The 27,456-nt window shown below is 37.7% G+C and overlaps 1 protein-coding gene across 1 annotated transcript; it reads left to right on the top strand.

Moving 5' to 3' along the window:
- Positions 1 to 24,990: 24,990 nt before the first annotated feature.
- Positions 24,991 to 25,464, top strand: LOC149262371 (uncharacterized). Its single transcript, XM_089378025.1, has one exon. It carries the CDS (start codon positions 24,991 to 24,993, stop codon positions 25,462 to 25,464), a length of 474 nt encoding a protein of 157 aa, XP_089234151.1.
- Positions 25,465 to 27,456: the final 1,992 nt, after the last annotated feature.

The following is a 27,456-nucleotide window of genomic DNA, read 5'->3' as shown; positions in this document are numbered from 1 at the left end:
ACACTCCATATGTCCACTTATTCTTTTATTTTTATTTTTTGATAGCTTTACTGTTTTTTACTGCTTTCTTGTTTTATTCTTATTTATATTTATTTAGAGCATGTAATTAATTTATTAATTTATTATTATTTATTATTTATTTACTATTACTATTTTTTATTGTTTATTTAATATTATATTATATTATTTAATATTTTCATTATTTATTATTTATTATTAAGGGACATTACAATCCAGAAGCATTTGTTGAAGTAAATTTTGAAACAGTATGTGAAGCATTTTTGTAGTATTGGAGACATCCTCGAAGCATTGTTGAAATATCGTTGAAGAGATATTTCAAGTCTTATTGAAGAAGCTTTTAGGAGACTTGAAGTAATATTGAAGCCACCTTAAAGGATTGAAGCAAGTAGAGAGGGTTGGAGCCCTAGAGGATTGGAGTCCTTATATAAGGTTGGAGCCTTGTAAGAAACCATGTTGGATCCTAGATTGTCTTTGAGGATTAGATTCCTCATAAGAGGTTAGAGCCTTGTTAATATTAATGTTCGAGCCTTCAAGGAGTTAGAATTTTATTGTACATGTTAGAGCATGGTTGTTTGTAAGAGGATTGGAGTCCTCATCATTTTTATGAATGAAATTATTTTTTTGTTGTACATATTGTGTTCTGGTTTAATTAATGATATTAACTAGCATAATATAATAATTGTAAAGAAATATTGCTTCACCCTCCTCTCAGTATTTCCAACAATTGGTATCAGAACCACTACCTTCAAGCACAACCTAATAGTTCGAAGGTAGATATTATGAACAAAAAAGGAAAAGTAAAAAGGAAAGGCTCCAAACCTTCTGAAGATATCTCATCCCCAGTCATGAAAACTGATGTAAATTAGGTTGGAAAAGCTCCATTGTTCGATGGAATGAATTATGTACTATGGAGCAAAAGAATGGAGTTCTATTTGATGGCCCTAGGATATGAGGTATGGGAATCAGTTGTTAATGGAGACACAATTACCAAGGAGTCAGAAGAATATAATGCAAAAGCGATGGAAGCAATATTGAGTAGTCTATCAAATTTTGTAAAAATCAAGGTGGTTCAATGCTCTTCAACTAAAAGAATTTGGGAAAAACTACAAAAAATCGATGAAGAATCTGGGTATGTGTTTGGTAAACCAAAAAAAGAGCATAAGGTTGATCATGAATAAAAGAAAATAGATGAAAACATAAAAATTATGAAAGACAATGAATATGAAAAAGATATTGAAGAAAAGGTTGAAGCGACCCTTGAAGTGTTGAAAAGTGTGCAACAAGAAATGCTTGTTGAGAATGCAACAAGATGATGGAGCTTAGTGGAAAGGAGTCACCTTCACTAAGTGGGCCCACAGGCAAATTATAGCGCAAGGTCTATTTTTGGATCACAACAGGAGTGATCAGAGTCTATTTTTAGGCTGCTAGTCAAAAATAGAAAAGTCAAATATTATTGTCTCATAATAATATTTAGACTATAAAATTTATCTTATTCTCTTGGAGCACTTCAGTTTGAGCTATAGATGTGGCACATGCAGCTGTCAGAAGGAAATACGCTTTCTTTGTGGGTCAGTTGAGCTATTGCATGCAGGACATCAGTTAGAACTCATGTGGTTGAGTTATGTGGAGTTGGATGAGCAGTTAATGGAGTTGTGTTCAGTTTGACTTAGTTGAACTAGTTGTATTTAGTCTAACTGATCAATAGACTAAGTGATGAGTTGTGTGAATTAGTTATTAATTAATTCACTAATTATTAACTCATAATGCAACTGAAGAATACATCAGTTAACTTAGTGCATGTACAATTTAGTGGAGACAGGTGTTAGAGGTTGAGATTGCTATCAGTTGTGCATGAGATTGTGCACATGCATGGGATTGAGTTATGCCAATGATCTCTGAGTAGTGTGGGCCAATACCAAGTGAAATATAGCTTGTGCTCACGTGATTTATAGTGTGGGTGATTTTCATAAGGTAAATAGGAGTTTGGATCAGCCATTCTCAATTCATTCTCATGCAGGATTGCGCAGTGGAGGCAGGCAAACAGTGGAGGAGATTTGAGGCATCAGATCTGAGCTAGTTTGTGTGTAACAAGTGGAGATAGTACTGAGTACTTGTGAGGAGTATTGTACTATGTATTGTTACCTGTTCTCAATCAATAATATACAGATAGTGTAGGGTTTTCAACTGTAAGCTTTCCCCGGGTTACATACTGTGTTAATGTGCGCATGCGATTGATGTTTCATTGTCTTTAATGCTGCTAAATTGATGATCAACGTAGAGGAGGTTATGTATTATGCATGTATTCCGCAATAGTGTATAATCGGGATAATCTCTGTGAATAAGTGTTTATTATTCAAAATTTCTACATGGTATCGGAGCGAGCTGATTTGTAGAAGAAGTTCTACATGATATCAGTGTTGTATTGATCATCAGATCTATTATTCAGAAAGTGTTTACATTTTATTTCTTTAGGCAAAGTCTGTAATCGGGCCAGGTAGCTTCTGGATTCATCCTTCTTTTGGAAGGTGAGATATCTGGTGAATGCCCATACAGTCGATCTCTGTACAAGAAATACTTTGTTCTCACGAATTTTAGATCAGAAGCGGTTGAGTTTTTGAGCTGTGGAATGGCGCTCAAGGATAAACTCAGAAACATTAGGTGTGAGAATGGAGACAGTATGCCCCAGTATCTCACGAAGTTCATCCAATTCCGGGATGAGCTGGGAAGTGTGGGGGTAACTGTTGAGGATGAGGATATAGTGAGTCTAGCACTCCTTGGCCTTCCTAAGAGTTGGCATAGCTACCAAGACTCGGTGAATGGAAGGGAGAAATTGCCAGGATGGGTGAGACTTTGGTCGGATCTTGTGCAAGAGGAGATTAGACGGCGCACTAGAGACAGTTCTTCATCCATGCATGATGAGGAGAACTGTGCCTTAGCGAGTAAGGTGAAGAAGGGGAAGGTGAAGGGTTCTCTTTCCGAATCCCTTCCATGATGGGAAGAAGGTTGACAAGTCGAAGGTGCGATTCTTTCGTTGTCATGAGTTGGGCCATTATGCTGCTAATTGCCCAAAGAAGAAGTCCAAGAAGGGATCCGGGGAAGAATCTGAAGGTGAGGCACTTGCTTCACAGTTTGAGTTGGATTTCACACTCTTCGCATGCATGGTTTCATCCATGATGAGAAGTGGTTGGTTTCTTGACAGTGGAGCTTCTTTCCACATGACCGGTGAAAAAAGTTTGTTCAGTACTTTGGAGGAGAAAGATCTCCAGATACTCATAGCGATGGGTAATGATGAGAAGTATAGTGTCTCAGGTGTAGGCACAGTTATTTTTCAAAGGGAGCATGGAGCTCGCCTTACCTTGACCGATGTCAAGTATGTACCAAGATTGAAGAGAAACTTGGTGTCGACCGCGATGCTGGAGGACAGAGGCTATGATGTAGTCTTCAGTAAGGGAAAGGTTTTCCTTAGACACATCATCACTAGACAGGTGAAGCAGATTGGTTCACGGGTCAAGAACCTGTATGCTCTTGAGGTTCAAGATGCATGCAAAGCCTTGAGCAGCGAGGCAACTGATGGAGATTTGGTGGTTGAGAGAGAGAGTACATTACCACTCAACATGCAGAGCCAGAAGAAGTCTCAGACGATTGTGGAGGAGCCACGATTGATGCAGCAGCTTCAGGAGGTTGTGGAGCAGCCACAACAAGGGAAGCTGAGAGGATATCGAGTAGAGACATCTACTCATGAAAAGACCTCCAATAGGGGGAAACTTCGAGCCAGGTGGGCTAAGGGATCACATGCAGCCATACCTCCAGGTAGGACGTGGGGTGATGTGGATTAATTGTCCCAAGGAGGAGGGGCAAGATCCTTGAGGTACCCAACCTCTTGGATGAGACCTTGCTATGGGAACCCCGATGTGGAGTAGTAGGAATTGACTGATTGGGTAGAGACAAATGCGGATGGAGTGGAAGAGAGAGCAACAGTGCAGGGAATCCCAGGATAGCGCATAGCATGCAGGCTGCAACAATGCGAGAGGCACAAGTGTTTTGCACAGTGCTAGGTGGCACAGAGAGGTGTGCAATGGTGCGAAATGCATGGAGATGTTGCAATAGCGCAAATGTCAGAGAGGGAGCACTTGTCAGCAGCAGGTAGAGCTTCAGCATTAGAGTATGTTCCTAGCCCAACAGAGTGGTCAGTTGGGAGAGTTTTTGTTCCAAGTGTTGTTGGAGCAAAGTGGACCGGGCAGATGTGTTGCATGCAGAACATTCCAGAGTTATAGGATCGGGTTTGAGAGGAAGCCTTTCTTGTTGAGAGGGAGTGTTGAAAAGTGTGCAACAAGAAATGCTTGTTGAGAATGCAACAAGATGATGGAGCTTAGTGGAAAGGAGTCGCCTTCACTGAGTGGGCCCGCAGGCCAATTATGGCGCAAGGTCTATTTTTTCGATCACAGCAGGAATGATCACAGCAAGAGTGATCATAGCAGGAGTGATCAGAGTCTATTTTTAGACTGCTAGTCAAAAATAGAAAAGTCAAATATTATTGTCTCATAATAATATTTAGACTATAAACTTTATCTTATTCTCTTGGAGCACTTCAGTTTGAGCTACAGATGTGGCACATGCAACTGTCAAAAGGAAATATGCTTTCTTTGTGGGTCAGTTGAGCTATTGCATGCAGGACATCAGTTAGAACTCATGTGGTTGAGTTCTGTGGAGTTAGATGAGCAGTTAATGGAGTTGTGTTCAGTTTGACTTAGTTGAACTAGTTGTATTTAGTCTAACTGAGCAATAGACTAAGTGATGAGTTGTGTGAATTAGTTATTAATTAATTCACTAATTATTAACTCATATTACAACTAAAGAATACATTAGTTAACTCAGTGCATGTACAGTTCCGTGGAGACAGGTGTTAGAGGTTGAGATTGCTATCAGTTGTGCATGAGATTGTGCACATGCATGGGATTGAGTTATGCCAATGATCTCTGCGTAGTGTGGGCCAATACCAAGTGAAATATAGCTTGTGCTCACGTGATTTATAGTGTGGGTGATTTTCACAAGGTAAATAGGAGTTTGGATCAGCCATTCTCAATTCATTCTCATGCAGGATTGCGCAGTTGATGCCTCAAACAGTGGAGGAGATTTGAGGCATCAGATCTGAGCTAGTTTGTGTGTAACAGGTGGAGATAGTACTGAGTACTTGTGAGGAGTATTGTACTATGTATTGTTACATGTTCTCAATCATTAATATACAGATAGTGTGGGGTTTTCAGCTGTAAGCTTTCCCTAGGTTACATAATGTGTTAATGTGCGCATGCGATTGATGTTTCATTGTCTTTAATGCTGCTAAATTGATGATCAACATAGAGGAGGTTATGTATTATGCATGTATTCCGCAATAGTGTATAATCGGAATAATCTCTGTGAATAAGTGTTTATTATTCAAAATTTCTACATGAAGCAGAACTAATGTCTGATCTAGAAGAAATAAATAGGCTGAGAAAAGAAAACAAACAGCTTGAAGAGAAGAATAAAGACCTCGACCGCAGCAAGGAAGAAGTTGTTCTCCTTAGGCTTCAAGAAGAAGAAATATCTAAGGACTTTAGCAAGATAGAAGAAAAAATGCATCAACCGCAGCAAGGAAGAAGTTGTTCTCCTTAGGCTTCAAGAAGAAGAAATATCTAAGGACTTTAGCAAGATAGAAGAAAAAATGCATCAACAAGAATGAACACGGGAAGAAGTCAACTCCCTAAAAATTCAGCCAAAAGAAGCAAAGAGAGAAGAAGAGGTGATGAAGATCGAGCTAATGAAGAAAGAAGAAGATGTTGAAAAGCTTGAATAAGAGATCCTTTCCTTAAGAAATGAAGTTGACAAGCTTAATAAGAACTTGAAAAGTTCTCAAGTATTAGATAAAATCCTCAATTGCCAAGGTCACCATTTGACAAATTAAGGCTTGGCTATATAGGTGAGACTTCATGCAAAAACCCTAAGTTTGAAAACCATATCCTTCAGAGCTCTAGTACCAGTGAAAGCAAGAGAGGAAATCAAGATGGATTTGGAAGAACCACTTCACCAAGAAGCTATGCAAATGATTTCAAGGGATTCATATACAATGCAAACAGTTGTAAGGATCTATTGTGGCAAAACAACAACACCTTGTTTTTACTTATTATCTTCATAATAATAATGGGGACTCTCTATGTAATTTTTTGGTCATGTCGTCTTTTAAATGTTTTCATTCGGTTTATTTTGTGGGATTTTCACTTTTCTTGGTTCTCCATTTCGTTTGCCTCATTAAGTGCAGTTTCTTGCCAACTTCACAACAACTCTAATTTTGTTGAGTTTGGATTTATGATTAAAAATGACACTTATTCGAAGTTCAATTAATTTTCAGTACTTAAACTTAAAATGTACAAAAATTTATTTATTTTTATTTTAATTTAATTATGCAAATATAATTATTTAAGTTATTTTTTATTAATTAAATTAATTAGATTTATTAATCTGTAAATATTATTACTTTATTAGTTTATTTAATTAACCCAGATTAATTAAGCTGATTTGTAACTAGTTAAATAGTTAATTTTTAATTATTTTATTAATTAACTAATCTACAAAACCTTTAAATTCAATATATAACCATGTTGTAAATACTATATTAAAATAGAATAATATAATTTTTTTAACCTACCTAGAGCCTGTAACTAAATATAAATTGAATTTCCAAAATGTTACTAGCCTCCACACTCTCTCTTATTATGCAAAATGGGTGAAGTGGAAAGCCCTGCACTAAAGGAGGTCCCCCTTCTCCCTCCTCTTTTCTCCTATTTTAATTTCTCTCTGAACTTCTTATTCCTCACCTCTCCCCTCTCCCTCCTCTCCTCTTTCCAACTCCTTATTCCTCTAGGCCTCCAGCCCACCACTCCTCTCCACTCCCTCTTCACCTTATAACTCCCCTCCCATTAATACTCTTATTCCTCCTTTCTACGACTTACGTGAGCCTTTCACGTATTATATATTTTTTTAGATTTATTTATTTTAATTTTATTTCAAATTAAATTTTAATCATTTTATTTTAAAATTTCAATTGAATAATAATTTGTACAAAATATTAAAATGTTTAATTCCGTTATTTAATTTTTAAATTTATTTAGAATTTAGAGAAAAAAAAGGTGTAAAATTAATTTTTTAATAAAAATACTCAAATTTTTGTCAGCATGTATTTTTCAATATTCTAGCAGTTTCAACACCTTAACTTTGGAAGACTTTATCTGAAATTTTATTTGGAAAAATGAGGGCCAGCACAACTCGGTGGAAAGTTAAAACAATGGGGAACATTTTGGGAGTGGTTACATGACAAAATATGCACATCTACTATATCTAAAAATTAGCAGAAAATGGAGCTCTGAATTTGCACCAAAAAATCAATTTCTAATTTTGTTTTGGGAGAATTTGGTTGGTTGAAGCTATTGGTTGTAGAAAATTCATTCGAGTTTGTCTTGTTGGGTTAAAGAGATCTTTACATAGATCATTAGGAAGCACAATTTTTATTTATTTTATTCATTTAATTAGAATTCATTTGGAGAGTTTGTTTTCCCAATTTTGGCACTTATATTTTCATGTGCAAAATTAATTCATTTTATTTAAATTTACAGGATATCTGTTGAAGAGGATGAAGCTAAATCTTCTTAGAGCAATTTCATTGCACCAACAAAAGAGAAAAAAATAGATTTGCAGCGCCAAAATAGATGGATCCAAAACTTCTTCCAACAACTCTCCATTTTATAGTTTTGTTTATAAATTATAAATAACATTTTTGGAGAATGGGGAAATGATTCCAGATCTGGAAACTATAGGGATAATTCTCTGCAAAAGGAGGGTTTTTTTCATTATTATACAAGACAAAATTTTGTACAGGACTAGACATTTTTTGGACCAGTTGTAAGGAAATTTATAGAGTCATATTTCAGCTCATAAAATTTCATGTTATCATGAAATATTTTTGAGAAATATTGTACTCAAAGGGTTTGAATCAGATTTATGATTTCTGTACACTTTTGTTAGAGATAGAGGTTGATTAATCCATATTTAATCAAAGTTTGATGCAAATTGATCCAGATAAGTATGTGTTTATGGGCTATGCAGTACTGTGATTTTTTAATTACATGCTTATTTAATCAATGGAAAGCTATATTTTCTTGTTGAATCTTATTGCTATCAACTTGAATAATGAATCCAAATAGATTTGTTTGTCCTTGTTGTTAACTATTTAGAATATTCATTACAAGTATGTCTTTTTTTTTTAAATCATGATTATTTCATGAGAACTATTTCCTTAACGTAGTCATGTCATTGATTTTGGATTCATTTCATTTGAATTTGGATGTATATGCATAGAGATATGATGACTATTCATCATATAGTTGACTGTATGTATTAGTTTGAATTAGTAGTGAGCCTTGGAACTATTTTCTTGGCTTATTGACTTCATTTTCATTCTAAATTCATAGTTGGTTCAAACTTAATTACTCTGCTCTCGATTGGGATTAGATCTACATCTTCCTCACTAAGGTGGGCTTATGATTTCTTTTCTTTTAATTTCATTTTGGAGTTAATATACATTTAGATTACTCATTTCATTCTTAGAAGTCCTCTTGTCCAAACGCAAACCTTAGGTGTGGCTTGGTTGAGCCCTTAATTTAGCTTAAGTGTCGCTTTCATGCAAGAGCTATGCAAGAAAGTAGATTTGATGTCTCTCTTATTGTTGATAAGTAACAGAAATACCACAAGTCAATGAGGAGAGAGAGGGGGTAACTAGACCCAATAGACCCATTCTGAGCCATTATTTAAATGGATAAGAGTTTGATTTGGGACAATCATTGGGTGGTCTTCCCAAATGTTGATGGGATCATCTTTGGCCATCAACATTTTTGGCGTTAAAAGGAGGACCTATATTGATTATTTGTGTGATGTATTGTTTTAAAAGTTTTTTTAACTAACTATGGCTCCTATGTGCATTCATAATTTGGGTCATGATTTTATGTCATGCAAACCTACTAGGGGCATGCCCAAGAAGCAGCATGAATCCTTGTCTAATTTGAAGTATGATGGTGAGAGTAAAGTTTCTTCTTTAGATCATCTTTGTTGATTTGTGGATAAATGAAAATATTTCAATATTACTAATGACAATGAAATATGCAGGTTGTTTAATCTCACATTTCGAGGATGGATTCAAAAATGGTTCAAAACACTTCCAGCTAAGTCAATTCATTCATGGAACCATTTTATGCAGGGATTTCTATCAACTCATGAAAATTATAATTATCAAAATTTGTGTTTTGAAATTGAAAATATTTTCATGCATGAAGATGATTCTTTAGAGGAATTTTACATTAGATTTTGGTCACTTTGCTATATATTCTATCTCAATGATTTACCTTCAAGAGAAGCTTTGATTCACTACTTTACTTTTCCTTTTCCTTCTAATTATGAACATACCAAATCAAATAATGAGGAACAAGATGCCTCATTAGTTAATCTTGAATATGAAATTTATTTTATTGAGCCTATAAATAAACTTGAAAATATATCATAACCACGGTCTTTAGAAAATTGTTTCACACACTTTCAGATTTCTGAAATGGATCAAACAAATATATATATAAATACTGAAAATCTAGCCAAAGCACTTCCTGAGGTTTGTAGTAAACAACGAGAAGGCCCAATAAAAATAAATCAAGAACAAGATCTAAATAATGAACATGTTCATCTTTATTCTCTAGAGGTAAATTCAGAACTAGTTTCTACTTGCACAAATGAAAGTTTTTCATTTAGTCAGGATTCTAATTTTATCAATTTTGTTGAAAATCATGATGATGAAAATCTGCAACCATCATCTAATTCATTATATTTTGGAAATTATTACTTTTTGTATCATGATCTTTTTTCAGATTTGATTGCATTTTTTCCCCCAAAGATCTGATTGCATTTAGTAATGATACTCTCAGCATTTCTGTCGAAACTATTGCCACAACCAATTTTGATTCCTTTGATAATGTGACTTGTTTGGATGATGATTCTTCACCCATTAATACTATTTCTCAACCTCCCTCTTATACTTTTAAAGATGTTGTTAATTTAAATCAACCATGTGATTTTTCAGGAAATGGAAGTTATATTTAATCAGTATTATTATTATGATGGCATATATTCTCATCCTTTACAAAGTGGATAATGTGCAAAAACATATTTCAATCAAGTGGATTCTCATGCTTTAATTTTATTTCCTTTGACTAAACGTAAATCTAATTTTGAACATTTTGATGAGACTGATTTTCAAGTTTCCAATGAAACTCATTCTGATTCTCTCTTGGGAACTTGTTTTGATGAAATCTTGTTGGAACTCCCTTCTAGTGGAAATTCTAATATTGAGAATAATTATTGGTTCCAGAGTTTCCCTATTAATCCATCTTGTAATAATAGTGTAAATATGGATGTAATTTTATTGTTTTTGCTTCAACTCTTTTGGTTATTTTCAGATCTTTACTCTTCTTTCATTTTTCGATTGTTGGATAACCTATGTTGGCATATGGAGAAATTAATTATTGAACACTCACCAGATGCATTTCCTAAATGTGAAAATGAAATTCAAGCATTAGTCATGAATGTCAAGAACTTTTAATCTTCTAATTTCATTTGATTTTCATGTCTTATCACCTCTCTCTTTCTTCTAGAATGCATTTTCTACACGAATCATCATATGAGAGTACATCAATACCATATGACCAACTATCTAACCCAATTAATGATCTTCTGACAGATTCATTAAACTTCCATCCACACTTCATTGATCCATTTGAAAGTTATTTGGAAGATTCACTTACACAGAAGATTGTTGATATTTCATCATATCTACATAATATTGATTGTGTTATGTAGGCTCCAACACTTAAAAATACGTCATTGGAGTTTCACCTATTATCCTTTTTTCTCTTGAATCCACTTCAACCATTAATTAATATTCATCCATATTTTTATGATCCAATAAATATTTGGTTGAAGGAAAATCTTTAAGAGAAAGTGATTGTAAATAAGCTCATTTTGTACATAATTTAGCAATTGGTGTACATAGTACATTACCATTTGTTTTTGTTAGATTAATCATATTCATACTTTTGTTACTGATGGTTGATGTGTACATACATGCAGTAAATAAAGTGCTTGAATGGTTACCTTGGAAGTACAATTTCACCTAGTTTTAGTCTACTTATGCAGTTAGGATAGGAATAGAACTAGTTTAGTTTGTTTGTTTCTCTTTTAATAGTGCAGGTAGAGGAATAAAGTGAGTATTTATCCTTTTCAAGTCATAAGCATGTTCAGGAAAGTGTTTATTTTCTCATCAATTTTTTTATTTTTTATGCGCTATATAAGTGTTTTTCTCTATATTTCTTTTGCTTTTTAAATTTACAGGATGATCCATGCTCATATTTTGCTTGTTGTTGCAACTAAAATAAAGTTCTTGGCTCCTCCTTGTTCTGATTTGTCTTCTCAAATATCAAAGAAAGGGCCTGAAAGCAAGGGAGAATCGCAAAGGAATTTTGTAGAAGTTGTAAAGACACTTTTGTCCATGGTTTTACTTCTTCCCTTTCTCATTTTTACATTTGTCATGATCAAACATCCTCATCTTGTGTCCTTTCTTTTGGTTACACCCATTTTATAAATCTCAGGATGAATCAGAGCCTACAAGGTCGTCCAAACCGCATAATGAATACACATGGGTCACTATTGTTGGGTTTTCATTAGGCATTTACTCTTTGAGTTTGGAGTCGTTTCCACTCGACTATCTTTGGAACATTTCATTCATTTCCTTCTAGGGTAACATTTATAGTTGGCCCCCTTTTCCTTCCTTCCATCCTTACGCATATTTCACGCTACCTGGAAGCTCAAAATCCAGTAACTCCTTAAATCCTTATTTTTAAAAAATTATGGGAAATTTGGGCTCCATGTCATCACATGTTTAGCTACGCACATAAAAGGTTTGGCTTACACTCTTGTAATATAATTTTATCTGCGTTATTCTTTAAGTGGTGGCCCCCACTCTGCTCCAATAGCCCGCATACTCGAAAGTCCGTAACTCCTTCCAAATTCTAATTAAAATTTCTTTCGGGAATCCGCACTCCAAGTACCCCTCTCTCCTCTCTCTTCTCTACTGAGCCCATGACTCTAATACCTGAAACCTTTTTCTAATTGTCTATGGGCTTTCCCTTCCGGGCTACTACATGGATTCTCACTCTTTTACCACCCACAAGCCCAGAAACTCGTAAGCCTAGCTAATTCATAAAATTGAATTTCAATTCTCTTTCAGGCACTTCAATTCCATAAGCTAAGATGGGTCCCACCTTGCATTAGTGATATTTTTGATCCTTTTGAGCCTGAAAATATTTCTAGTTCACATTTGTGAACAAGTCGAGCATAACTTCCTCTAGGCTACTGCAGTTGGATCCCTCTAATTAGATTGCTCTAAAAGTACCCAACTAATTCCTTTTGGATAATTTTATCTACCTCTTAGTCTTTAACCTTTCGGGCTATCATAACCTATGGATCACTTTTGTTTTTGTACTTCTTTACTATTGAATGCCCATCCCTTTTCTCCTTTTCTCTCCATCCCAAATCTTATCATCTCAACCATCTTTTAAGCATGCATCCTTTTCTTTTTGGGAAACTTCTGAGTAGCCATTATGTTAATGTGGTATATTGGTAAAGTAATGGATCATGGATAGTTTATGTTTGATTTCCAATTCTCTTGTGGTATGCTTGTTTTTGATGTATCATTCCAATTCAACGATCACATAAGAATCAAGTCCTCTCTATGTTTATGTGAACCTTTACATTGGTTGAGATTGTGGGATTAATTCGATGGGATTTTATATATATTTTGGGGTTGGTATTAAATTAAGAATGACAAGAGGAATAATTATTGATACAATTCATAACAACATACAATTTAATTTTTATTTCTAATGATTTGTTTATTTTTAGTTCCTTGAACATAAGACATTATTTTTTTAGCTTAATGTTCACTCTAGTTTAGATTTAATAAATTGATGATTTTGGGCAAATGAAAACTTCATAGAATATAACTTCCACATGTGTTTAATCTCATCAAAAGTAGAAGTTACCTTTTCTGGAGAATCGGTATCTTTCAGGTAAATCTAAACGTAATTCTTCAAGGTAAATCACATATGCTCATTTTCATCCGTTATCATTTTATTTATCCTTTTTAGTTTATGCTAATCTGAAGCTTTGTTTTTGCAAGTCTTCAAGGATTTGTTTGAAAATTTTTCACCCCTGCTTGCTCAGATTTGGATTTCATTCTCCTAGTTGTTGCTTGCTTTTGAGCCTTGGAAAAACAGTTATGATGTTGAACAAATTGCAAATCAGTTAAATCTAGGAGTCTCTTAACCTCTAGTTTGTTTCAAAAGCCTTATTTTTATTAGAAAATTGTTACAATGTTTCCATGCAGGCTTAGTTTTGAAACAAGGAAATTTTCAAGAGGAGAAAATTCTTATTTGGCTTCACTTTTTGTCATAACTGCTATTCTAAAGTTAGAATTTTGTTTGAATGAAAGTCTAATCAATTACAAATTGCAAGACAACTTAACAAAATTCTCAACTTAGAGAAACTTGCATCTTGTCCCTCATACTTGTTCTTTTGTTGAGACATTTTTATAATTTGTCTTATTGAGTTTTTCTTTCAATTTTGGCTTTTCATTCAACTTTACATTTTAGTTTTCATTTCTTATCCTCTATTGCATATTTTTTAGTGTGTTGATTTCACTTTTGTTTTGGATTGATTTTGGTGACATTACCAAGATTTATATGGAATAAAATTTTCTCACCCAACATTGTTCAACATGCATGGAAGACATTTATTCAGCCAATTTCATGGGTTTTCATTCACCTAAAAGGGACATATTTATTGAATCATAATGTCCTCTTTCCTTAACTCTTTTCCCTTGGAGGAACATACATATTTTCCGAGTGATAGAGTTATCTTTCCAAGGAAAGAATTGGCTTGAGTCTAACTCAATGAATCTCTCCCATTCCCCCACTTCACATAAAAAGCCTCTAGACTGATAGTTGCAGGGAAAAATGTGGGAGTTAAACTTTTATGAGTATTATGTCCATTACCTTTAAAATCTCTTGTACCATCCCGCTCTCTTCACCCAATTTCAGAAAAAAAATAAAATAAATAAAAATAAATAAATAAATAAAATAAAATAAATAAATAATATATATATATATATATATATATATATATATATATATATATATATATATATATATATATATATAATAATAATAAATAAATAAATAAAAATAAAAAATAAAAAATAAAAAATAAAATTATCTAAATAAAGTTTATCAAAAGGGTGGTAAAAGGGGGTTGAAAGCACATATGTGTGGAAAACACAAGTAAACCCAACGTGATATTGAACAAACTCACTAGCAATGGGGATATGTTATTGTGGTACTAAGACAACTATGTCGGGGCCATGGTGCTCGTTGGAAGCGAAGTGATGTTGGGTAAGGGAGATTATTTCTATTGATAGATGTATAATTTCTTTAAAATTGTCTATCTATACCTATGTTGTCACTCATAGAAGATAAATTTAAAATTAAATATTTCCCTAAAAACATGGATTCACGATTTTAGACTCAGTTTGCTTCAAGTACTTATCTTCGAAAACTTATATTTCTTGATCAATTAATGTGGGACCCATGGGCAATTTTTTGATGTTTAAGGCTTGATAGGATCATCATTTCAACCTTTTGGTAAATTTAAGCTCATTAATTTTTTAACCAGAGATAACTAGTTCTTCCCTGTGTGTCACCATTGTTGTGGCAAAACATCAATCCCCCATTTTTCCTTAATTATATTCATAATAATAATTGAGATCCTTTATGTAAATTTTTGGTCATATTGCCTCTTAAATGCTTTCATTTGGTATATTTCGTGGTATTTTCACTTTTCTCAATTTTCCATTTTGATTGCCTCATTGAGTGTGGTTTCTCGCTAGCTTCCCAACAGCTCTAATTTTGTTGAATTTAGATTTAGGGTTTGAAAATAACGTATATTCAAAATTCGGTTAATTTTCAGTACATAGACTTAAAATATACAAAATATACTTTACTTTTATTTTAATATTATTATGTAAATATAATTATTTAGGTTAATCTTTTTATTAATTAAATTTATCAAATTTATTAATCTATAAATATTATTAATTTATTTAATTAACCTAAATTAATTAAATTAATTTGTAATTAATTGAATTAAACTTGTAAATAATTAATTTTTAATTATTTAATTAATTTATTAATTAACTAATCTAGAAAACTTCTAGATTCAAGAAATATTGTATAATATATAACCATATTGTAAATACTAGCCCAGAACGAAATATAAATTGAATTTCCAACATTAATGGTCTGCGGGCTCCAAGGCACTCTCTCTTATTATGCAAAATAGATGAAGTGGAAAGCTCTACATTAATTAAAGGGAGGAAGTCTCAATCTCGAGTGGGCCTCCCCCTCTTTTCCCTTCCTGTCTCCTATTTTAATTTCTTTCCAAGCTTCTTATTCCTCCGAGCACCTGAGCCTCACCTCTTCCCTCTCCCTCCTCTCTTATCTTCCTAGCTCCCCCTTATTCCTCAGATTTTTGCTTCTACTTGGCCAAATAATGGAGAACATTTTGGAATTGGTTACATGACAAAATATGCACATTTACTATACATAAAAATTAATAGAAAATGGAGCTCCAAAATTGCACCAAAAAACCAATTTCTAATTTTTTTTTGGGATAATTTGGTTGGCTATAGAAAATTCATTCAAGTTTGTATCCTTTGGTCAAATATATCTTTACAAGGATCATTGGAAGAAAAAAAATCATTTATTTTATTCTTTTAATTAGAATTCGGTTGGATAATTTGTTTTCCCAATTTTTGGCACTTTGATTTTCATGTGCAAAATTAATTCATTTTATTTAAATTTTGATTGTTTTTTTGTAGAATATTTGTTGAAGAGGATGAGCCAAAGCATGTTGGAGCAATGTCATTATACCAGAAAAGGAGAAAAAGCAGATTTGCAGCTCCAAAATAGATTGATCCAAAACTTCTTCCAACAACTCTCCATTTTTATAGTTTTGTTTGTAAATTATAAATGACATTTTTGGAGAATGTGGAAAGGATTACAGATCTAGAAACTATAGGGATAATTCTTTGCAAAAGGAGGGCATTTTGCACTACTGTAGAGGACAACATTTTGTAGAGGATTAGACATTGTTTGGACCAGTTGTAAGGAAATTTACAGAGTCATATTTCAGCTCAAAAAATTTCATGCTATCATGAAATATTTCTAAGAAATCTTGTACTCAAAGGGCTTGAATCAAATCTAATATTCTTGTACGATTTTGTCAAAAATAAAGGTTGATTGATGGCCTACATTTAATCGAAGTTTGAGGCAATTTTGATCCAGATAAGTATGTGGTTTATCGATTTTTCACTATTGTGAATTTTTACTTATGTGCTTATTTAATCAATGGAAAACTAGATTTTCCTATTGGATCTTATTGCTATCAAATTGAATAATAAATCCAAATAGATTTTCTTGTCATTGTTGTTAACTATTTAGCATATTGATTACATGTATTTGTTTTAAATCATGATTGTTTTATGAGAACTATTTCCTTAATGCAGTCATGCCATTGATTTTGGATTCATTTCATTTGAATTTGGATGTATTTGCCCATAAATCTGATGACTATTCATCAGATTGCTGATTGTATATATTAGTTTGAATTAGCAGTGAGTCTTGGAACTATTTCCTTGGATTATTGACTTCATTTTCATTCTAAATTCATAATTGGTTCAAACTTCATTGCTCTTCTCTCAGTTGTGATTAGATTTACATCTTACTAATCGAGATAGACTTAGGATTTCTTTTCTTTTACTTGCATTGTACAATTAGTTTTCATTTAGATTAATCACCGCATTCTTAGAAGTCCTTTTGTCTAGAGGCAAACCTTAGGTGTGGCTTAGTGGAGCCCTCAGTTCAACTTAAGGATCACTTTCCTGCAAGAGCTCTCCAAGAAAGTATATATGATGTCTCTCTTCTTGTTGATAAATAATAGAAATGCCACAAGTCAATGAGGAGAGAGGGGGTAATTGGACCCAATAAAACCAGTCGTAGCCATTATTTAAAGGGATAAGAGTTTGATTTGGGACTCTGACCAGGTGGCATTGCCAAATGTTGATAAGATCATTTTTTGCCATCAACAGGATAAAAAAAGTTCTAAGCCTCCTCCAAGAAAGAGCAACTTCAAAAGACCATCACGAGAATGTTATTCATTCAAGTACATAAGAATATTTTCTAGTTAGTGTTATTCATGCACTTATTTTGGTCATAAAGCCAGAAATTGTAGAGCATATTATAAGGATGATTGGAAAGGTTATCATCAAATCCTTAAAAATAATAGTGCAAATAGACAATATAGAATCCCCAATGGCTATTACATTTCAGTTGCACCATTGTTAAGGTTCAATGTAAAATGTTATCAATGTGACAATTTTGGCCCACACATGGTGCAAGACTACATAAGTGGAATGAAGTGGTCTCTTAAGCAAGTCAAAGAACAAAATTCATCTAAAAATCCTACAAAATTTTGGAAAATAAAGCGAGTGGGACTAAAGATAGAAAATCATACAAATATTAATCAAGGGAGCTCAACATTGTTATGTGTTGGGGCCTTCGTTTAATTTTGAAAAGGTTTTGACCAATTTTAGCTTACCAAAGGATGAGAAGGAAACGGGTGGTAGCAACGGTTGGCTGGTAGAACAGGAAGTTGCGGAAGAGTTACGCCAAGGTGGTAGCGGAAGGCAAAGGTATCCCAGGCAGCGGGAAGGTGCAAGAGTAGCCAAGGGGATGAGCAAACGAGCAAGAACTAGCAGTCCAGGCAGCAGAAAAGAGTATAAAAGGAAAGGGCCAGAAAAGGAGAAGGATTCGGTTGGTTGATGAAGGACGGTAAGGTTGTGGGAGTAGGTGGGAGGACATCCAGTTGCAGTAGATGGATAGCAGAGTGCAGGAGTCTGGTAGGCTTGGGCCTTGAAGCTGAACCGAACCCGTGGAGTTGAGTCAGGTATTCCTTGTAGTTGGTTGTGGCGAATGCCAAAGTTATATTGTAATGTTTATTGTTAAGTTAATATAAAGAACGGCTAGACTAGTTGCGAACTATGATGTGTATGAGCCCCTTCTGTGGGATGAATCTCTAAAATATTTTAATGTTCCATCAAATGCATGTAATCAGTAGTTCTAGTATTATCTCTGTTATGTTGTTATCTCTGCTTTATGCACAATGAATATATATCTATGATTGAATGAAACTGACTAATGCTTCCTCGACTCCACTCTGAACCTTTCTCCCTTTCAGTCGTGGCATGCCTCGGGTGAGACTCCTTTCCCTTTTGGGTGAGGTGAAAATGTTGGCGTTGTCCTAGACTACAATAGACCATTGTTGGCCCTCTGCGCCTGAACCCAAGGTCTTTTCCCCCTGATGACTCTTTCGAGCCAACAAATGGTTCCGTTGTCAGGACCTGAAGCTATGAGAACTGGTTCAGACCATGGTGTCGAGGATATTCAAGAGAGAGATCAGGGATTGGTGGAATCATAAAGTGGATCAGTTCATGGCAGAGCAAGTGATCCAGAGAAATCAACCGATTGGAAAAGTGAGTGAGGGGATTTTATATGCCGACAACACCAATGATCAGTATGAAATTTTCTGGTGCAAGTTCCCAGAAGACCTGTACAATTGGTTAAGAAGGTTGAAAGGACAAAACCAGCTAGTGGGATCGACGACAGGTCGCCGCAGCTGGACTTCGTCGGATATCACATTGCTTCAACATTTGGATAATGATCTGACCAGAGCAGTCGAATTTTGGGTAAAGACTACGGTGGAAGGATACATAGTCGAGTCTGCTATCGAGAGTTATCGGTCTTTCTCAAAGGATGAAGCTGTGTTCAACTCTAGGCTAAGAGGTAGGTTTATGAGGGAAGCACTGACATGGATTAAGATGTTTATGGTAGAAGAAGAATTTCTACCTTCGCCCACCACAGCAATGACAAGGTAAAACCCCAGTACCAGGGGAAGGACTTAGCGGGGGGAATGCTACCAGTTGAGGGATAGAGATGCTGCTGAAGGGATGGATGCAAAAGGATCGAAGAAAGCTATATATGTCAGAGCATGGAGAAGGGAAATACTAGCAGATAAGTGGCAGGCGAGAGCAATTCAGACTCTAGGAAGAGGAGGATGGGGCCCCACCAAGTAGGAGCGGTGATGGGAAAACCCTGAGTCGAGGAGGAAGGAGAAGAAGGTGTTGGGCAAGGCAAGAGCGATGAAGGGAGACATAAGAGATAGAGAAATGAGGAAGGACCTTCCCTATAGGTTGCGGAAGGAGGATCACAAGAGCAGAGGCCAAATGGGCACAAAGGAGGAAGCGAAGAGGATATGGGCGATGTGATGAGGAGATTATTTAATGAAGGAGAAGCATCTGTTAAGAGTCAGCAGCAATACCCCCGAGACATAGGTGGTGTTTTCCCCGATCTTCCCCTGGTACCTTATCACAATCCGGAGGAATTTGTTATCAGCTTAGCCAAGGCAGTACGGGTATATAGTGCACGGGAGAAATACAGAACCAATTTCAATATTGGGAGCAACACAGGAACCAGTAACATTAGTAACTTAGGACTACAGGGATCCCAACAACTGGGAAGCAAAGGGTTTGTGTTGTTAGCTCATACCCAAATCAGTATGGCGGGATATTTTACCAGATATCCAAAATTTGTGAGAAGGGGAAACGAGGATGTGGAGCAGCACTGGTATCTTTGCGAAGCTATTTGGAGAGCTCGTCAAACTCCAGACAATGTCAGGGCTATGGAATTTCAGACCATGCTGAGAGACAGGGCTCTGCGTTGGTTTATAAAATGGGCGGAGCAGAACCAGACCCCCACAATAGATGATATTAAGAGAGGATTTGTGTAGGAATTCAAGGTACCATAGACAGATCAGGAGGGGCTATCAGAGCTATGGGAAATTAAGAAGAAGGAGGGTGAAATGGCTTGGGAGCTCATGAAAAGGTTTAAGGATGCCATTGCCAAGTTGAGTTACACTCTGGACCCGAATCACTAGCGGGACTGGTTCATCAAGGCACTCTTGCCTTTAACCAGAACGTTGCTAATGCAATAGAAGATAGGAACCCTCCAGGATGTGTTGGAGAAAGCATCACATATAGAAGCCATGGTGGGATACCCTCATGAATACCGGGGAGGGACAAGTCTACAAGATTCATCGATCTTGGGCCTATAGAATCAGATCGTGATGTTGACGGAGAAACTGAAAGATCTTCAGCCAGTGCATCCAGCCAGACCCAATGTATGGTGCACCCACTGCATGGTGGAAGGGCACGTTGCGATGGAATGCCCGAGGTTGTGGGGAATTAATCATCCAGGAGGGGTCGCAGGGTTGTCAAGGGCCCCACCAACCGCAGGAGTTGCGGCAGTTGGATCACAAGGGGCCTTCCCAGGAAGGAATAATCAAGACTTTTGTGAGATATGTAGGGTATATGGACACCTGCCGCAGGTATGCCCAATTCTGCAAAAGTACTCTAATGTCCCCAATAAAAACTACTGTGAGTTCTACGCATCAACAATGCATCACACCAATCAGTGTCGAGCGCTGGATGCTTTAGCAGAAAGGCTGGACAGATCCATGTTTAGAATTAATGAGTCAAATTGGGGAGGATGAGGAGGAAACAGGCGAGGAGGAAGAACAAGAGGAAGAGGGCCCGTAATGTGTTACAACTGTGACCAGGAAGGGCATGTCGCCAGAGAATGCCCGCTCCCGAGGAGACCTTGGTGCTCACAGTGTAGAATTAATACTCACGCAACAGAGGACTATCCAGAACTCATTGCAAAATGGGAAGAAAGGACCAGACAGAGGGGGGCCAACCTGGTAAATGCTGAACCATGGACCGATGACAGCCTCCCCACAACCAATATTAATATAGTCACCTGAGGAGGGAAGAAGACAGGGGAGGATCGCTACACAGAGGACCCCCCCTTGATCTTTAAAGCGGCATCCCCACAGAAGGTATATCAACCTAAATGCCAAAAGCAGTACTATCAAGAAGTAGCTAAGTTGTTCGAGGGGATGACCGAAGAGAGAGATAGTCAAATACTGTGGGATCACATGCCCGATTACACCCAGCCGATTGGGGAGTGGTTTAAACTGTTCTTGAAAATTGTTGAGGATGAAGGCATGTTGAAGGAGTTGCGGAAAAGTTTGAAGGTTACGGTATCCATGGAAGAAGCGGGACTAGAATGACCATGTGTAGATTTTCCAGAGAAAGCTTCGAGAAGAGTGAAATGGAACAAGAGAAGAAGCGACAAGGAGTTCTGAATCAATGTGCAGGTGGTGGGATTCCAGATAAGGGACACAATGTTAGACTTGGGGTCGGATGTAAACATCCTACCCAAGAAAACTTGGGAGGCAATGGGGAAGCCTCAATTGAAATACTCGTCGATTCAACTAAGAATGGAAAATTAGTATTGCATACTACCCATTGGGAGGTTGGAGAACATGGAAGTTGATGTGGCAGGAGTGAAGACGCACACTGAATTCGAGGTAATTGACATCATGGGGGATAAGGATCCGTATCCGGCACTCCTGGGGATCGATTGGGCCTACGAGAACTACGTTGTCATAGACCTAAAGAAAGAACTGATGATTTTTGAAGCAGATGGACTAAGGGTGATCCAACCTTTAGACCCCTACCAAGGACCTAGGTTCACAGAACCAGTAGATGACAGGGACAAGCCAGGGGCATTAGACTAGCTATATACGCTCACAGCAGGAAAGAGAGAGGACTACATAAACCCTACGGTCGAGGGATCAGTTAGCTAGAGAAGTATCCAAAGCTTAGAGACCGGTTCAGAAGCTGCATGGGATGCATGGCAACAAGGTGGATATGAACTAACAACTAGACGATGTGTGATGATAAACCGAGTAAACTGGGGAGGAATGGAGGTAAATGACTATCTGAAGTACTATGGCCTTGAACCGGCGGACACCTTCTTAGATAGAGTAAACCGGGAAATCACAGAGGATCAAAGGAGTCCCTTTCTCGATATCGCCCTCATGGAAACTCTGGTAAGATGGTGGAAGATGCACCGCTATGCACTGAGAGACTGGACGAGCATCACACAAGCCATGAAGGAAAGATTTGCCCAGGAGGAAGAACGACCACAGAATAAGGGAAGATACAAGGGGGATTCAAATCCTGAGGAGCACATCAAAGATTGCATAACCAATTGGAAGAGCCAAGGAATCTCGAAGGATCGATGGGTACACACATTTATACATACCCTCGGGACTGTCCCCCGAGCTTGGTATGTCCAAGAGGAGCTCCATCGGCAGACAACAGATTGGGGTACCTTGGAGGCACAGTTTGTTAGCAACTTTTCATTCAGAGGCAATGAGGCACAAATGACAGAGGCACTCCAGGAAATAAAAGGGATTCTGTTCACCCTAGAGCCATTGGTTGAAGGAGGGCCCGTGAAAACTTTCTGCAATGTCTGTATGAAATGGAGTTGCTAGGATATGAAAACTGCGACAAGGTGGACGCAGAGCCAAAGGAGGATGGGTTGGAGGGACTGAGACACCTAACCTTTAGGGAAACAGAAGGAGAGAGGGACATTCGAGAGAGCCCCTCAATGGAAGGTGCCCACCTTCTACCAATGAAGCTGAGAAAGAAAAATGTTGGGTCAGAGGATAAGCCCAAGATGGCATCGGTGGGAGACTACTGGGATGAGCAAACCACCAAAGAAATTTTCGACCTATTACAAGAATATCAGGACCTGTTCCCAGCTTCAGTGGCAGAGCTAAAGGGGATAAAAGGAAACATTGGGGAAATGAAAATTGTTTTGAGATCGAATGCCCGACCAGTAAAACATAGACCATACAGATTAAACCCAAGGGTGAAGGAGAAAGTTAAGAAGGAGATTGACAAAATGTTAGAAGCAGGAATCATATTTCCGGTAGATGAAGCTAAGTGGATAAGCCCAATAGTCATACAGAACAAGAAGGATGCAACCGAAATCAGAGTATGTGTTGATTACAGAAGCCTTAACAACACATGCGTGCATGACCCGTTCCCTATGCCTTTCAGTGATGAAGTCCTAGACAATGTTGCGGGGAACGAAGCATATTCGTTCACAGATGGATTTTCAGGGTACCACCAAGTGCGAATAGTGGAAGAGGATAAAAGAAAAACAACATTCACTACTGAGTGGGGGTCCTATGCATACAATGTCATGCCATTCGAACTAAAGAATGCACTGGCAATCTTCTCAAGGATAGTCATAGTTTCATTCCGAGATTATATTCACAAGTTTCTAGAAGTCTACATGGATGACTGGACAGTATATAGTCTATTGAAAAAACACACCAGCTTATTAAGAATAATGTTTTAAAGGTGTAGGCAATTGTAGATTTCTTTAAATCTCAAGAAATGTATCTTCACAGTCCCATTTGGAACTCTACTAGGCCATATCATCTGCAAGGATGGAGTATGTGTATACCTCGCAAAGGTTGCGGCAATTGTCCACATGGAACCATCGTGCAACATAAAACAACTAAGAGCAACTCTGAGTCATACGAGGTACTACAGATGGTTCATCAAGAATTACGCATCAATCACAGCCCCAATGGAAAAATTGTTGAAAAGAACAGAAGAGTTCACTTGGACAACGGATTGTCAGATAGCCCTGAATAAATTAAAGGAAAGACTGGTAAGCACCCCTATACTGGTGTACCCTGATTGGAACAAAATGTTCCATGTGCACATCGATGCCTCAGGGATAGCACTGGGAGCAGTCTTAGCACAACCAGGGGAGAAAAACATGGACCATCCAGTGTATTATGCTAGCAGAAAGTTGTCTACTACAGAAAGAAACTATACAACAACCAAGAGAGAAGCCCTGGCAATGATTTACTCTCTACAAAAGTTCAGGCACTATTTACTGGGTGCACCATTCAAATTCTTTACAGACCATTCCATGCTTAAATACTTGGTAAACAAGCTAGTATTAGAAGGAAGGATATGCGTTGCTGCTGTTCCAGGAATTTACATTCGAGGTGGTCATAAATCCTGGTAGACTGAATGTGTGACCAGACCACCTGTCGCGACTGGACACAGGGAAGAATGAAGGAGCAGTGGATGATCGATTGCCCGATGCCAACTTATTCAGAATAGAGGCAATCCCAGACCACCTGGAAGAGATCTCCACATTGTTATCAACTGGTCATTGCCCAGAAGGATACACCGAAGCACAGAGACAACACTTGGTAGTAAGGGCAGCACATTACTAGCTGATCGCAGGACACCTCTACAAGATGGGCTTTGATCAAATACTAAGATGTTGTGTCCTCCAACATGAGAGGAATGAGGCTTTATGGGAGTGTTACGCAGGGGTCATAGGAGGCAATGTGGGAGGTAAAGCCACAGCAAGAAAAATATTACACGTGGGACTATGGTGGCCAACTCTCCATAAAGACTCTAAAGAATTTGCTAAGACATGTGACGTCTATCAAAGGGTCGGAAAGCCTTCGCAACAGGATGAGCTGCCTCTACATTCGGTCCACACAATGAAAATATTTAGTAAATGGGCGGTAGAGTTCATTGGACCCATTTCACCACCAGCGAGGCATTCGCGAGCAAGATACATAATAACAGCAATGGAATACCTCACAAGGTGGGCAGAGGTAGCACCCGTCAAGGACTATACAGCAGAAACAGCGTCAAGGTTCATTTTTGAGAACATCATTTCAAGGTTCAGATGCCCGAGAAGCCTCACAAGCGACTAGGGGATGCATTTTCTAAACGAGACCATTGAGACTTTGCTGAAGACTTTCATGATTCAACATAACAAGAGTAGTCTGTATCACCCACAAGCTAACGACACAATAGAAGCATTTAACAAGATACTAGAGAAAGGGCTAACAAAAGTCATATCAGCCAACTGGGATGACTGGGATGAAAGAATACCCACAACTCTATGGGCATATAGGACAACAGTAAAGAGACTCCACAAGCAAACTCAATTTCAACTTGTATATGGAAGGGAAGCAGTGGTACCAGCAGAATTTATATTACCTAGCATGTTCATATCAGAGACCACGGGAATGACGGACAATATTGCCTTATGGGACAGACTAAGCCAGCTGATGGAACTTGACGAAACCCGGTTTTTAGCAGAGTTTCATCAATCAGTGGAGCAGAGAAGGAAAAAAGCTTGGCATGATAGGCATATCAAGAGGAAGTCTTTTGAAGTTGGGGAATAGGTACTCCTATATGATAGCAAGTTCCAGAAGTTCCCAGGGAAGTTGTAGATGCACTGGTTGGGTCTGTTTATAGTCACAAAAATCAAAGAGTTGAGAGCAGTAAGGCTCACGCAATTGGATGGAGTCCTATTGCATGGATGGGTGAATGGCGCATGCCTAAAGCCCTTCTACAACACATAAAAAAAGGGGAGGAATAATAAGGTTGCGACAGAAACTTCGCATGCCGCAACCCATTTGTGGTCAGGGGGGAGCAGAAAAGGGAGAGTCAGTATTCACACATGTAATCCCAGTCAGCAAGGTACACGTGGGCATGCGCTTTTCCAAAATTTATGATCACACGAGTACCCGTCCTTTCCGCCATACCGATAGTCATTTCCAAATTAAGTAACTAATAATGCAACTGTCAAGGTAGGAGCCACAAAATCTTTTCCCATTAAGCATAAATTTAGTTAATAAGTAACCCCATCATGGCAAAATAAATACGCCATGCAACCCACTCTGTACTTTCCCAGTCCACGTCATAGCTATCACGTCCAAGTCGGCCGGCGGTGGCAAGGTATAGCTAGAACACATGGGAAAGTTATTGGAGTAATTAGTTGTTGAGGCCTAGTCAGTCAGGGGACGTCGTGTTAGAGCCGACTACTTAATTCGCAGGAGAATGAAGGGAATTCCAGAATTCCAATTGTAGATAACAAAGGAATTACAGGTTCACTCTGAAGAACAGGTGCAGAGACAAAGAAGCAGGAAACCTCAAGTGCAGGTCGTTTATAGCAGGAGAAAGGAGATGGTGAAAGGAATGGTATCAGTCCCACAGGACACCTTGGATGCATGAATTGAAGTGGTCGATAATCTGTATGGCAAGTATGACAAGGTGAATTTGATCGACAACGACTTTACAGATTGTTTCTAGTTCCTAGCCATGAAAAAAGAGGTCTATGCAGAGGAATTCTAGAAGGAGGATGGCACCAGGACCTTCAGGGTCAGGGAAGAGTTTAAGGGGATACAGAGATCGACATTACTCCATTTGAGGAGTCTACCTATGTTCGACACTCAATTTTCCACAATGCAGTGTACCAAGTTGTTGGCAAGCAGGATGCACGAAGGATCACTATGGTTGGATAAGGAGTATCCCATCCATGTGGAGGATATCAGTCGCCTAACAGGGCTGGCTGAAGGAGGAAACACAGTTAGCACAACATTCTAGATAGGGGCTAAGTGAGGCAAGAAGCAGGCTGAAGATAATATTTATGCCAGATATGGGACTGAGCGGGGCAGGAGAGGAGTGAAGCTAGATATGATTAACAAGGCTAACATCAGATTTGCCTGCTACATCATTGCAGGAAAAACAATGCAGCATTTTACAAAGAACGAATGCACTTTGGATGCAATCTCAGTTGCAGAACATTGTTGCCGAGGAGAGGTGCTCAACTGGTTAGCCTTCGTTCTCAATGAGCTATTTGAAGCTTGTGAAGATGTGTACCGGTGGGGTACCAGGTTCGTGTTTGGATACCTTTTGATGTCGTTGGCGATGTGGAAATGGAGGCCACCAAAGGAGAGGGAAATGACACCCATTGTCGAAGGCCAACCACTTGCACTCCATTATGATCCCTAGAAGGCATCAGGGGATCCCAGCACAAAGGAGATCAATGAAATAGCTCTCAAAGTCTAGAATGAGAAGATGATGGCCACCATAAGGTCAACAGAAAGGATACCTAAGGATTTGTTGGACAAATTCTCAGAAGAACTCTGGTTCGGTGCCTCCCACGCACACACTTACCTAAGACCGTGGTGTGTCCACCCAAAAATGTTTAAGATGAGACCACAAAGGTTTGTACTAATGGTGGAAGCGCTACATAGAGAGGTGGTAACATGGCCAGGAGTAGCCTGTGAGATAATAGACAGGAAGCACAAGTACCTTTTTCAGAGCCTTGATGCCACATGCGCAAGGGGGATATGGGGTGGAGAGCAGTAGGAAGCGACCAACCGAAGACG

This window comes from Pinus tabuliformis, chromosome 6 (genome assembly GCF_031772625.1).
Source record: "Pinus tabuliformis cultivar Carrire ecotype Pingquan chromosome 6, CPIR1, whole genome shotgun sequence".
NCBI lineage: Eukaryota > Viridiplantae > Streptophyta > Pinopsida > Pinales > Pinaceae > Pinus > Pinus tabuliformis.
The sequence above is the reverse complement of the archived record's forward strand: the minus strand, read 5'-3'. Positions and strand labels throughout refer to the sequence as shown.

What these genes read in the sequence shown, in the direction of transcription:
- LOC149262371 (XM_089378025.1), top strand. Translation starts at nt 24,991, where the DNA reads ATGCATTTTCTAAACGAGACCATTGAGACTTTGCTGAAGACTTTCATG.